The 15,299-nt window shown below is 32.8% G+C and overlaps 1 protein-coding gene across 3 annotated transcripts in view; it reads left to right on the forward strand.

The window, feature by feature from the left end:
- The window catches only part of LOC106690674 (multiple PDZ domain protein), a gene marked incomplete at both ends in the record, with an annotated part of 132,413 nt that overhangs the window by 8,983 nt on the left and 108,131 nt on the right, over positions 1 to 15,299 (forward strand). For 2 of the 3 annotated variants that reach the window (XM_067049875.1, XM_067049876.1), the window contains 4 exon segments: positions 3,446 to 3,655; positions 6,708 to 6,881; positions 10,637 to 10,792; positions 13,114 to 13,350. In XM_067049875.1, the coding sequence (XP_066905976.1) occupies positions 3,446 to 3,655; positions 6,708 to 6,881; positions 10,637 to 10,792; positions 13,114 to 13,350 (777 nt within the window). 3 annotated transcript variants of the gene reach the window in all.

The raw sequence follows: 15,299 nt of genomic DNA on the forward strand, positions 1-15,299 counted from the left end.
ATATATATATATAAGTTACTGTCTGAGTCAGCTGTTACTTCGATGTCAGCCAAACTGAGCTGATCAGTTGATTGTATGATATATCTAGAGGAGCTCTGAGATGAATAAAGAAAGTAGTGTTTTAGTTACAACCAGGAGTGTCATTCCTTGTTCCTTATTCCATTTCTTGAGTTTTCGAACCTGATAACACTTAACTGGTGCCGAATCTTTAGATACCGGAACAATTTTTAGTCTCAAAAAAAAAAAAAATTTGTTTTCTTCTTTTTTCTTTGTTCTCTCTAATTTATGGCAGGTAACGGAATAGTGAGAGCAGCAGTTCTAAACATCGAGGATCAGAACTTCACCCACCCACTTCTAGCTGCAGCCAACCAACCTCTAGCAGCTGACGACCAACCTGTAGCTGCAGTCAACCAGGAGATGGAGCCATTACCAGAAGTCTCTTTGGCGGGAGCTCATGGCACAATGCTGGAATGGATCAAAGTCCGCACGGCAACCGCCTAGAACTTAAGAAAGGCAATTTCCGACCTTGAGAGGTTTACCGGGGAGATGGGGGAACTAAGTCATTTCCTAAAAAGGGGGTGATCGACTTATAGGTCGAATAGAAGCGAAAACAGCCTTTCGGCTTCACCTGCTCGACAGTGAGGATGCTGAGGCGCTAAGGGCAGCAGTCGTCTGCAGGGTTACAAGAAGTATCCTCAATCAAATTCAAGCGGATGAGGAGACACCCTGGAGTGTGATCGAGGCGACATTGAAGAAGGCGTTTGGAGGATGACGGTGGACCCCAGAAGAGGACAAATTTATGATGTTTAGGGATACGAAGAAACCTAGACACTCTAATGGGTAGTATGCTTGAAAACGAGTTGTCTACTGACTGCCGAGTAGAGAGGACGTATCCAGTGAGTGTTGTTATTTTTTTGCGTATTAAAGTGCTTGTACAGGGTGGTGATTGATTACAGGAAGCTGAACAAGAACACCGTAGATGAGATGTATCCGATCCCCAGATTTGAATACATTTTGGACAGGCTGAGCAGGGTGACGGTATTCAGCACCTTCCAGCGCCTAATGTACGAATTTTTAAGGGGAATTAACGATTCTGTATGTCAGATCTATATGGATGATCTACTTATGTTCAGTAAGAACGAAGACAAGCACATAAAACATTTACACAGTGTATTCCAGAGAATCAGGAAATTCGGGCTCAAACTATCGGAAGAAAAATCATTGTTGGGAAAGGCACAAATAAATTTTTTGGGACACACCATTTCCAGGGAAGGAGCTAAACCCGACGCAGACATAGTCGCAGCTATAAGGAGGATGGCAGTGCTTAGGGATGTAAAGGGAGTGCGGAGGTTGCTGGGAACTTTGAATTATTACTGGAGATTTGTACCAGAAATGGCCGAGTACCGCGTTCCACTCAACAACCTGCTCAAGAATGATTCATTCATTTCATTTTTTCATCACTGGGAAGAGGTGGTAATCACTCGAAGAATTTTTTCAAAGTAGCGCCCCTCTGGCTTGCTACCCACCGTATTGAGTCCTCCCGCAGTATTTTCTTCCACAAGTTTGGAGTCTCGCTGATCCTCTCTCGGAGCTCATCCGGTAGTGCTTCTAGTCCCTGCCTCTTTACTTCACATTTGAGGACATCCTCCCTGAGGATGAGGTCCAGGGGCATCGCTGCGGCCAGCACCTGCACCGCCTCATGTGACACCATTCTGTATGTCTTTGTGACCCTCAGCAGAGCCAATCTCTGTATTGTGGCCAGTCTTCTCTTCTGTGTGTGCGTGAGGTTTCGGCTCCAGGCAGGGGATGCGTACCTCAGAATACCCAAGATCACACCTTTATATATGGTTATCATTGCAGGGTACCTGAGGCCCCAAAATGCACCCCCTATCCTACTTAATCCATTGAGTGACAGTGTCACCCTGTCCTTTAGATACACTAGGTGAGAAGTGGCATCGAATCTTCTTCTTATCCTCACACCAAGATACGTCACCTCCTCACCCGGTCTAACCCTCTCTCCTTGGATATCCAGGGTGATAAGATAAGCCCTGTCCATGGAACCTCTTATGAGTAAGGCCTGAGTCTTGGCTGCTGCCATACTGAACTTCCTTTTCACGCACCACTCTCCTACGAGACTGGCACACCTCTCCGCTTCTGTCTTTAGTCTGGATCTACTGTTCTTGGCCACGATGACTGCCAGGTCATCGAAGTAGGCCGCGGCAAGGAACCCCTCGTCCTCCAGTTCCCCCAGCAACTCATCAAATACCAGCTTCCACAGAGCTGGTCCTAGGACCGAACCCTGGGGACATCCTCTATCGATTTTTCTCTCTACCTCGTAGTAGTTACCCCTGATCCTGGCACTCCTGTTATTGAGGTAACTACCTATGAGGGAGTATAGATTACTGGGGGTGTTGAGCTCTTGCAACCGCTGGAGTACACGGGGCCACCAAACGCTGTCGAAGGCGGAAGAGATGTCAAATATAATCAATAAGACATATTTCTCCGCCCTCTCCTCCACGTCCCTACGCACTCTCAGCAGCGCATCTGTAGTTCCCCTGACAAGGGTCGAGCCAAACTGCCGTGGATGACTTGCAGCACTTAGGATTGGTCTAAGGCTGTGGACGATCATGTGCTCCAGAACCTTACTAGCTACTGGGATGAGGCATATTGGTCGATAGAATTTAGGCGTTTCTTTATCCTTACTACCTCCCTTAAACACTTCCTATCCAAAACATCCAAGAGTGGCCGGGTACGATTGGCCATGTGTGGACTTATATTGTGGTGAAAAAACAACACCTTAGTGCTAAGTTTTCCCCAAAGCTTATTTTGTATGGCACGCCGTAACTTTCTTAGTGTTTCTCAATACCTGTCTGAGTTGATTGTTGCTCCTCATTCCAGAAAATCAACGAGAAGCACTCCCTTACACTCCTTTCTAATAACTTCTAGTCTTTCTGTTAAAAACTATCTTTTTGTCTTTTTTTTTCTTTTGTCTTATTTGTTTGTTGTTTCGGTTCCGTGTCATTTTTTAACATTTAAGCAGAGGATTTTCACCTTCCTCCTCTGCTTTTTTAAAATCTTCTGGGAACTTAAAAACCCCTTCTATATCTTTTCTTATTTATCTTTTTTAATTCTCAGAGAATCTCCGAGCTCAGTTTAGAATTTCATAATTTATGTTCTTTTTATTATAAACTAATTGTGTTCAATATTTTATGGAAAAATTTTATTAATAAACTGAAGTTAACATACATTTTTATCATATCCTTCACTTCCTTGTTAATTACTATGACAATGTTATGCAATAGTATTATTACTGTCAGTCATTTATTTAAAAAATGAAAATTTCCATTGTCTTACTCAAGATGATTTTATCAATTTTTCATTGAAACATTTTTAATTTTTTATTAAAACAAATTTAATCATCAGATAATTGTTTTGTATTTTAAAGGACGGAGAGTCTACTGAAATTGAAGTTGAAGGTGAATCTATTACAACTATTGATTCTGTGATATTAAATGAAGCCAGTAATCTAGATGTTGAAGTAGATAATATTGATATTTTAATAGATTCTGAATATGAAGGACCTTTAAAACCAGCAGTTGAAGCAGCTATCAAGAAAAAGTGGTCTGAAATAATGGGACCAGATGTAGAAATAGTTGTAAGTTAAAAATAACTTTATTTAATATATATTTGTTTGTATTATTCTTTTAACTATGATTATGTAATCCTTAAATAATGGAATAATTATAGTTAGTGCTATTACATAGAGCAGTTGTTCCCAACCCTTTTTTTTTACTTCGGAACCCTTTTGATACCAGTTGGGAAATTGTGGAACTCTTTTGGTAGAAGTAGATAAATGGCAGAACCCATACATTATCAGTTGATGCAAATATATTGTAATATGCTCTTTTTGAGTAAATAGTATATTTTGATGTATTAAGGGTTTTTAATATGTTTTATTTTATGTATCATTTTAATATTTTTCATTTGTTTTGTTGAATCAAAAAGCAAGCTAACCAATTTTCATTGTCTATAATTAATTTGTGATTCAAAACAAAACCAAGATGGCAGTACGTATCCTTCAAAAAGTCCGTTGAATCAAGGCCATGTTGAGCAGATTCAAATATCATAAAAAATATTTTAACTCTTCCCATCATAATTGAAAATACAGTAAATTTAAGAAAAAATAGAAGTCAAGAAGTAGTGCTTAAGAAATATATTCTGAAAGTAAATCATTTGCAAAAATCCCTAACTGTTGTGCGACAATCTATGTTTACATGGAACATCGAGGCAGGTTTTGGTTTTTGGCATTCATTTGTTGTTTGGGCGCGATTGGGAAATGATGTTTCCAGGATGAGGAGGTCCTCATCAATTTCTGTCCAGCAAGGGTGGACATCTTGAAAAAAGAGGACAACCATGAGTCACCCAAGAAGAAAAAAAAACTCTTTCTTTGGATCGTCTAACAACACACTTCGATGGATGAGAAGTAACTAAAAAACTGTAAGAGGACCTATACTTTGTTTTGTTAGTGTTTGTTTACTGAGAGATTGTCAGCAGTCAGTGTTAGTTAATTGAGAAAATCATCAAAAGAAGAGTCTATGAAATTAGTTAGTTTTGTTATACCTAAATTTAAATACATGTGTAAAAGAGATATTAATTTAATTAAGTGTTAATAGTAAAAGTGTCTGTTTCTGATTGCCTAGAAACCCACCCTGAGGTTAAGAGTCTTTTATATTATAAAATTTAAATAAAATTCTATTATCTATTTAATATTAAAGTTTTTAATTTGAACCCAAGCTATCTTTTAGATATCAGAATTTTAGTTAAAAATATAAAATTTCAATTTATTTTATTTTAATAATTTTTAAATTATTACAATATATTCAAATCCTGTCTTGTCAGAAAAATTTAAGGAAGGCTAGGATACCTACACGAAATTGAAGAAACTCAGAGATGGTGTTTCAAAACTGTCTTGACTTGATGTGAAATGACTTGTTCCTAAATTATTTTGCGGAGCCCCTGGAAGAGGCTCACAAAGCCTCAGTTGGGAACTACTGATATAGAGATTCAAACTGTAATGAAATTTATTATTTTAAAGAAAAACGTCTATATTAATCATTCATTCACATTTGACTGCATCTAATAAGTAATTTTACAGTCCAGGTATGATTGTTAAATTATATCAGTTACTAATTGTTAGCAGTAATTGTTGAATTAATTTGTTTCATCTAAAGGCTGGTATAAATAGTCTCCCCTGAAGGTATTCCTTGGGCCTACTGGGGAATATGGGTAAATTGAGTGCTATATATAGCTTAGACGATGTTTGCACCTTCATTATGATTTATTGCTTTGCTGGATAGACCATTTTTGTTAATGTTTGTAGTATAGATAGCCTCTTCTTCACTAGGAGTATTGTGTAGTTATTGATAGAAGATATATAGTGAAATTTATAGATATTTACTTTATGTCCGAAACTAAAATGCAGCATCATAAAATTGAGGAAACTGGTGATCTCTGCTGGGGCAGATTTTGACTTAACAAATGGGTCGTATAACCAGAATAAATAAAAAAAATTTAATAACTCTTTATCTCTGTGATTTTGTGATTTTTTATATGGAATTTTATCAAACTGTTCAAATTAACAATACAAAATGTTCTTATGTTTGAAGGAGTGTATAGGAAATTTATTTAATTTTTAACATAATTAAAATCTTTATCCAGGGAATCTATATAATAAAATGATCTGATGGTCAATTGTTTAGTCATTGTGGTAATAATATAACTACTTCAATATATCATTGGAGAAGTTTGTCGGGGGGTGCGGTCAGCAAAGAACAACATAGATAAACAAAACCATATTTATTTATTTTATGGCTGATATATTGTTATATTTATATATTGTTTTTTTTTTCTCCTGGGGGATATATATGGTTTTGTTTATTTATGTTGTTCTCTGCTGACCGCACCCCCCGACAAACTTCTCCAATCATTAATCTACGGTCAACTATCTACACCTCACTTCAATATATCATTTAATTTCTCAAGTTCATTGATCAGTTGAAAATGTTTGTTTAATTTTTGTATCAAAATTTGATTTTGAATAGAAGTTACTCTTGCAGTTTGCTCTTAGATTTATATTAATTTGTAATTTTAACATAAGTTATTCTGTTGTTTTTTTTTTCTCCTGGGGGATATATTTATGTCATTTCTTATATTATGTCCTTAGTTTCCAGGAGACTTCTGAGGTAAGTGGAGGATTGAATATAGTCCAATTTAATAATTCGACAAACATAGGTCAGACGAGTTGTCAAATTAATAAATTTCTTGCTCTTCTGAGGGTTTCATTCAAACAAAGTTAAATAAGCAATAAGGTTAAAAATTTAAAAATAAATTTGTTTTAGCTTCTTTTAGTTCAACAATCCACTCCCTTCCACTTCCTCTTGTTCCCTCCTCTGATATGACTAAATACTTTCCCCTTAAATATCACAGGTTTCTCAGATCACCAAACATTTAAGATTTAAAAATTTGTTTACTTAAAAAATATATAAATAAATATAAAAAGAATAAGTACATCTCCTAGTACCTAGAGAAAAAAAAATGGAATAATCTGTATTAATTTATTCACTCATTGAATCCAATAAGGCAAAATATCTTGTATGTTAATCGATTGCATGATGGTTGCAGCACCTACACATTATTAAATTTTTTAGGTAGGTCAATTAAAAAAATTTGGAGAAAGTAAAGGACTAGGAATTAGTTTGGAAGGTACTGTTGATGTTGAAGATGGTCAAGAAGTCAGACCTCATCACTATATAAGATCAATACTTCCAGAAGGTCCAGTTGGTCAAAATGGTAAACTACGATCTGGGGATGAACTCCTTGAGGTAAAATATTATTATTGTTTCTTTTTTATTGTTTAGTAAGCTTATGTGGGGTAAGTTTATAATCATTTCACTGAATCAAAACCCTTACATGGTAAGGACTTTACACTTTATGAAGCATCAATTATGTACATTGATTTTTCTGCTGAACAGTTGTATCAGTGTTTATATATCTAGGCCGGTTTTCTATTTTTTGTTATATGGAACCTTCAAGAGCTGTTCTTCAAAATAATTGTGATTTACTTTTCTCCTTAACAGTTTACTGTTTTTAAACACTTAGTGTGTACTGCAGTAACTCCAGAAAAACCTGCTTGTAGAGGTAAGTGCAGATCTGTGTGTTGTGAAAAGTTTGGTTCTACCATCGTGTTTTTTTTTAGGGGATTTAAGACTAGCACACTGATATGAAATTTATTTTTTCAATCCATTTATTTAATTATGTTTCACTTTCCACTTTTATGACTCACTGAATATGATAAAATGTAAAATCTCAGTCGTTTTAATCTTTTTCAATAAGTTCACCAGTAAAATGATCCTCCATAAATGAATTATACTACACTTACCCCACAACTGCTACTGCTTGAACAATGAGTCTTTCATATACCTCGTATGTATTTACTCCTTTAGGCAGGAAAAATTGTGTGCTATGAACCACTAAATTGAATTATTGATCTCATAAAAATGGATGTAATTGAAATGTGGAATTAAGTATAGTATTTTAAACACAATCATCTCAGAAACCTAAAAAAATAAAAGAGGAGAATTTTTTTAAAAAATAAAGACTTCTCTGTCACTTAAAGTCAAACTTTGTAAAATCTAGTACACACATACCCTATATTACCTTCAGTAAACCATAAAACATAAAACTTGATTTTTTATATGTATATGATAAGTCATTGAACTTTGTATACCTGTTTAACTACCTTTGTTTAACTTCTTGCTGGTATAATTAATAGTTTAGCTACAATTCTAATTAAGAATAACAAGATTATAAAAGAACAGAGCATATTAAATCTGAATTTCATAGAAAGTAGCTTTTCATGTGTGTTGCTGGATAGTATAATACAAAAATTCACCAGAAGGTGAGTCTGGTTTGAATCTTTGAGCTGATCAAATCAAACTGTTTCTCCTTTGATGGCCAGTGTGCTTATCTGCAATGGTCTATGGTAAATATTGTTAATTTTCTTGAAAGTAAAAAAATACTTTCCACACTTCAATTACCAAATCAAAGAGCCTGGCGAGTGTTGATTTAACATTTCACCACTCAACCCCAAAGGAATGCAGAAAGAGCCAATGAATATAAAGTGAGAAATATATACCCCATGTTTTATCTTGCAGCAAATCGTCACTTCTGATGTTTTTCATTAATATTGAGCCTGGAACATATTCAGAGGATATTTATGATATCAAAAAGATATTTCATAGCCCCATTGAAGTTGAAGAACGTCATAAAATTGAGCTGTTCAGTGCACTCTATGTCAAGCACTTGACTATACCAAGGCCTATTACCGCCTTATCGATGCATCAACCCCCAGGGGGGGTTTTCCCTACATTTAATTCAACATGGAAAAAAAAAGTCCACAATATCAAAAGGAGTGGTTTGTTAAAAATATTTTAAAAATCTTTCAAATGGTCAGTTAACCATTCCTTGTTCATTAAAGACTGGAACCGAAGTAGGAGATGGTTCTGTATTTTCACTACTCAAGTACAATGAACAACTTATGACACATTCATAACCCCTCCAGCAAAAACAACCTTCCAGGATACCTTTCTTTCATTAGCCAACTCCTAATGGAGAAATAAAGAACTTGAAATTTAAAAAAAGAATATAATTATCGTAACTGATTAAAAACTGAATTGCATTGGCTTAAAGCCAAACAGTTTGATTTTTACATTTCTACCTGAAATACTGAAGACAGAAGTTTGTAGAAATCTGCAAGAAAACTTCTTCGAGAAAGACTCCAACTACTATGACATCACAGATGAACAAAAATAAAAAAGCAGAACATTTTGGTGATTATATGTCATCTATCTTCAGACCTAACTACTCCTCTATAATCCACAACATGTCTACATCATACTATTATTCCTAGACATACCTTTACCACTTTTGCTGCCTCCAAAATCATTTACCCTGAAAGATGTACAAAATGAAATCAGTAACTTACCAAAGCATAAGTCCCCAGGTTTTGACTTGGTTACTTCTGAAATTATGTAGCACTTTCCCTGAAAGGTCATTTTATTTCTCACCACACTTTAGAACTTGGTATTACATACTACCTAGTTTCTGATTCGGTGGAAATTCTCCATCACTATAATGATATTAAAACCAAACAAGCCAACTCATTTACCTTCTTCCTAGACTGAATGCTTACCAAAACAAAAGTCCCCAGATTATGACTTGGTTACTTCTGAAATTATGCATCGCTTTCCCTGAAAGGTCATTGTATTCCTCACCACACTTGATTTAGAACTCAGTCTTAGGTTCTACCTAGTTTCCGATCCATTGAATATTCTCCATCACTACATGATATTAATACCAAGCAAACCATCTTAATCTTACTCACCTTCTTCCTATAAATCAATCAGTCTTTTTCCAACTTTTGCTAAACTTTTAGAAAAATTAATACATAACAGGATATTACCTTTTATTGAAACAACTCTGCCTATTTGTTGCAACCATCATCATTCTACAACTCGCTAACATTATTGAGTCATAGACTTCATAGGCTCTGAAAAGAAACTTTATGTTATAGGTGCCTTTCTTGATGTGCAGCAAGCCGTTGATAGAGTTATGCAACTTTTATTTAATCCTACAGTCTTATTTAGAAGAGAGATACTTCAGAATTCAGCAGGGCTCATCATTTTCCTCATATTTCGCAGCAGAGACTGGAGTTCCGCAGGGCTCATCATTTTCCTCATATTTCACAGCAGAGACTGGAGTTCTGTAGGGCTCTTTTATGCACAATGTATACCTCTGATCTGCCCACAACAAAGCATATCCTCATGGCCACATATGCTGACGACACAGCCGTTTTAGCCAAACATGACCCAGCATAGGCCTCGAAAATTCTTGAAAACTCCGTTAACTTTGATTCATGATCTTTCTAATAGAAAACTGCAATTAGCATCGAGAAATCAATATAAATCACTATTATGCTCTGTCGTGGTGTATGTCCTCCTGTTTTTCTTAACCAACAAGTTTAGCTCAGATATACACTTCGTGCCTTTTTGACATAATTTTAATCTTACTTCACATTCGCTGGTTGTAAAACATTCTTTACGGTTAAGAAGGAAATACATAAAATAAAGTAAAACAAAAAAGTAAAAAAAAAAAAAAAACACCGAACAGTAGATTTATGCTTCCAGTTTAATTGACATGTTAATGCCTTAGTTTAATTAACACTATTTATTGTAACTTTCTTTATCAACTTCTAATATTACTTCTAATTCAAAAATATGCAACCAATGCGCTATTATGAACTCCTTATGTAACTAGCATATTTTATTGAGAACTGTTATCATTCAATCCACTAGTCATATGCTAAACAATTATATCACATATAATTGTATTATTGTTTCGTAAACAAAAACTCTTCTGCCCTGAAAGATCATGTTATTTTATATGACCTGACACCTTTAAGTTTCATTCTTACTATATTTATTCTTTTAAATTACCATGTTTTTTCAAAAGTTTTCCATTGAGACTAAAATTTAGTTATACAGTTCTGGTGAAATTTTTGTACCTTTGGAATGTGCAGGTGAATGGTCATCGATTACTTGGGATGAATCATATTGAAGTTGTAACTATTCTAAAAGAGTTACCTGTTGCTGTTCGAATGGTATGTGCTCGTCGTATGGGTGAAGCTTCTCGATTAATTGATACATCTCAAGATCGTGCTGCATTTGCTGCTAGGGTATGTATATAGTTTTAGAATGAGGTGTAGATAGTTGACCGTTGATAAATAAGTGGAGAAGGTGGTTGGTGGGGGGGGGGGTGCGGTCAGAAAAAAAACACAAATAATCAAAAAATGATTTATTCGTGCTGACGTTCCGACCTAAAAATCAGTAATAAAATAGTTTTAGCTTTATTTTCTTTTATATATTATATTTTCCATCCATCATTCAATCAGTTGAATTGAATTATCTTAGCCAGCATTCAGAATCTTGACTATTACCTCAACTTCCAAAAAAAAAAAAAATTGTTATAAATAGATAATGTAATGAATAAAGGGCTCTATACACACATATGTGAAGGTTTATGTCAATACTGTTTTCCTTGTGCCATAATAACTGTTAGTTTAATATTAAAAAATTTTACTTTTTTTAAAATGTTTCTCTTTATTTGAGTTTGGAATGTAAATTTAAAGTATTCATGGTTCTGAGTTGGATTTCTGAATTGAAAGCTATAGTTTTAAATTGGCAGGATATACCATCATTGGAGCTAATAAACTGAACAATATTTTTTTATTTGATTAATGGATTATGGATGAAATAGGTAGACTAAAACTATTTAATAGAAGTAATGTGAGAAACTAGATCCATTATTATTGTTACAGCGGGTAGGGGTTCAAAATGAACAACCCCAAAATGAACACCTTTACAAGCCCAATCGTGTAAGGTGATGAAAAAAAAAAATTATTTAGTCGAAGTTTGTTACTGCTGTATTTTGAAATAAAAGACATAAAAAACTGTAATACATAATATTAAAGCATATGAACTTTAAAAATAAAAGAAAAAAAATTAATTTCTAAAAAATACAAATTAAAATTAATTTTAATAATTAAAAAAAAATATTGGTTTTGTCTGTGCGACTTTAAAAATAAAATAGTCTATATGGCACCCTGGGTGATGGGGCCCCTTTTGGAGAGATGTCCTCTTGGAGGAGAAGAGCCGCCCGCCGTGGAAATGTCCTCGGGGAAGAGATGAGCCGCCCGCCTAGCCTTGAAACGAGTATCAGGGTTGGCCAACCTGCTGGCTAACTACTGACTAGCTAGAGAGAGATAAGGGCTGCTGACCCAGCGTATGTTTACAATTCTGGTATTATTAATACCTCTGTAGCAATATTAACTAGTACCAAGGGTTACTCCAGATAAATTTATTTATATTTATGAAATGGAAATAATTGTTAAACATATTTTGGCCACAACAATTATCAAATATCTTTTGGTGTAAAACTATAGTATGGGTTAAACCCATGAGAGCAAAATTGTGAGGAGATATTTGGGGGTTTATTTACCATTATTAATCTGAGGAGTAACACTTAAAAAAAGCCTTTGTTATAACCCTTAACTTATGCCTTATCATAAAACTACACTAGACAAGGCATAGAGTAGGATATGCTAGAATTATCTTGTAGTTTTTTACTTGCCATATTTTTGCAGCTATGATAAAATGTTTATATTTAGTAAAAAATAACAAATTAGAATGAGATTACTTGAAGTTGGTGTGCTAGGAAAGAATGCATGCTATGAGTTATCTAGTAGTTGGCACTCAACATGTAAGTAAAAAGTTGAATTTCGCATCACCGATGAGTTAATAAAAAGTTCACTTTTGCATCATGAATGACCAAAACTGCTGTACTAGCCCATAGCATTTAACAAGGATAAGGTGTGGTTATTAACCAGGCTAACTCATTTTTTTGATTATATCTACAGATAAGAAAAATTTTGTGAACATTGTATAAATTATTATTCTTTATTCTTATTTTATTTGTAGTTACAGATCACTGTCCCAGTTTAACATTGCAACATCTCAAAAAATTGTTATTTTGATATTTGCATGTAATCTTATCAATAAGAGTAAGATCTATACAGTTCAAAACTGTAATATCTTGAAATATTTTTTTACTTAGATTTTATGACTTTTGTTTTACTATGATTCTGTGTTGTATTGTATAGACATAATTATTATTGCAAAGATTACATGCATATCTCAAAATAATGATTTTTTGAGATGTTACTCTGTTTTACTGGGATAGCAATATATTAGTCGATTTAAGTAAATTTTGGAGTTGTTGGACTGTATTATCTGGTTATATTATGTTATCTGACCCCTCCCCCACTCCATTTTATTTAATCATTCTGTCGAGAGCCAGCTTCCAGTTACATTCAATGAAGCATCTTAATGTGTTAGTGTGATATGATTTATTTACCACCATAATCCAATGTTATTTAAGGTTAAACAATAATATATATATAAATATGTTAATAATTATGTAGTTCTTTCAATCTTTTAGAGTATCCTTAGTGGAAGTCTACAGAATCTTTTGCCTGCTACTGAACGTTTAGTAAAAGCTAAGTCAGATGGCTCACTTGCATCTACCACTACTGCTCCAACAGAACCAAACCTAAGTAAACTTCGTTCTCGCTCTCTGGAACCAATTACTGGTTTAGCGATGTGGAGCTCCGAGCCTCACATCATTGAGCTTGTAAAAGGGGAGCGAGGGCTTGGCTTTTCTATTCTAGATTATCAGGTAAGACATCGCATTACTTATCATTTTTATCTGTAAGATTAATAGGTCTTTCAAACAAATCTAGTCAATTATTAAGGGGTTTAAACATTTTGTAGTCTGCTTAGGAAACATTTTTTATGCAAAATTGATGTAATGAATTTTTATGCACATTTTATAAATTGATTACAGCAAGCTCAAACTTTAATTTATTTATGTTAACTATTATTTATTTCATATTGTAATAGTTTAAAAGTTTTTTATTACTGTTATTTATATGATTTGAAATTGACTAGTGTAAGTAATTTTTAGCATAAATTAATAGTAGAAGGCACTGAATATTAGTCATTTAAACTATTTGATATAAAATAACCTTGGTTTGTTTTTATTACTAGTTTGTTTTAACATAATTTTTAAATGTTGTTATTGTTTACTGAGAACCAAAATAAATAAATTTCAATGATAGCTTAGTAGCCTATCAATCATTTGTAAATTTATATTTTTAATTTGTTTCAAGTCCTGCAGAAAATATCTTATGCTTTAAGTCTCGATACATAATAAAACATTCTATAAGTATAACATGTCATATTTTCTTACTTTTATGAGGCAGAAGTAGTCCTCAACGTTTATGGTTAAAAATTAAATTACTATAATTTTCTTATAAAATAAAACAAGCTATCAATATTAATAAATATTTCTAAGGATGAAATAATTGCTGAAATGTTGTCCTTATTTTAATTTTTTTTTTCTATCTCTAGATCTTTTTCAAGATTTATTGTTGCATATAAAAATAATAATATCAAGCCATCAGCATTTCATGCATTCATATTTATTCCATTTGAACTTTTAATTCCTATGAAATTTTAAGTCATATACTTTTGGAATTTAGAGTGCCAAAAAAATGCAAACTTTTGGAAACACATTTTTGTGATTCTTATGTTTTCTTTTGTTCCTAATTTTTATAATGTACCACTTGAAACTATTTTTTTAAATTAATAATGTTATAATGTAAAATAATATAGTTAAAAATTAATCCTATATTTTTTTTCTTAACATGGTATCTTTTACTTGAATATTGCATACATAAATATTGTGACTGTAAGCAATATTTATTTAAATTTTATGTGATAAAATTATTATTTTCATAACAGAAAATTTCATCTAATTTCAATATATATGTGTACTAATATTTATCTGTAAAAATAACTTAATTTAAATGTAAGAAGGAAGAACAAATGCTTTCAGTGTATTTATTTATTTTTCATGAAATGGGTGTTTGAATTTAATTGTGAAATTTCACCTGATCTCAATGTGTGTGAATTAATGTCTAAAAAAAAATGTTTATCTCAAGTTCCTGAAAATGCCATAGATTAATTTTAATTTATACTTCATGGTATTAAAATTCATGATAGTTATGTTTCATTTTTACCGTATTTTTTTTTTATGTCAGATAATTTGTTAAATAATTTATTTTCTGTAAATATTAATGTTTCACTTTTATTAATTCAGAAAATTTCAGGAGTCCTATGTTTCTAATTTTAAAGTTATGAATTAATTGGTTAAGTTTTTCTTACTGTCCCTATTCAAGGAAAACTCACCATACTATGTTATTTTTTATAGTTGTTTGTTAATTTTTTTTTTAAATGATTCTTAATGAAATATACACAAATCAAACTAATAGATTCATTGGTTTATTAGAAAAAAAAGTCGAATGATATTGGTTATAATTTATGTAGTTGTTGTGAGCAAGAATAATTATGTTAAATTTATTAATTATGTTTTTATATGACATTAATATCAGAAAGTTAAACCATTTATTTTCATTTAAAAAAAATCAATTTGTAAATAAAGAGGGATATTCTTAGCTTAGGAGTAAATCATAAACTGAGCAGAAAAACCAAACAGTGGCACTCCTTTAATTTATCAATAATATTTTTCTGAATTGCAAACTATTTGTTAAATATTTTTTAATA

The sequence above is a fragment of the Halyomorpha halys genome, unplaced genomic scaffold (genome assembly GCF_000696795.3).
Source record: "Halyomorpha halys isolate HHAL.00 unplaced genomic scaffold, Hhal_1.1 Scaffold1802.1, whole genome shotgun sequence".
NCBI lineage: Eukaryota > Metazoa > Arthropoda > Insecta > Hemiptera > Pentatomidae > Halyomorpha > Halyomorpha halys.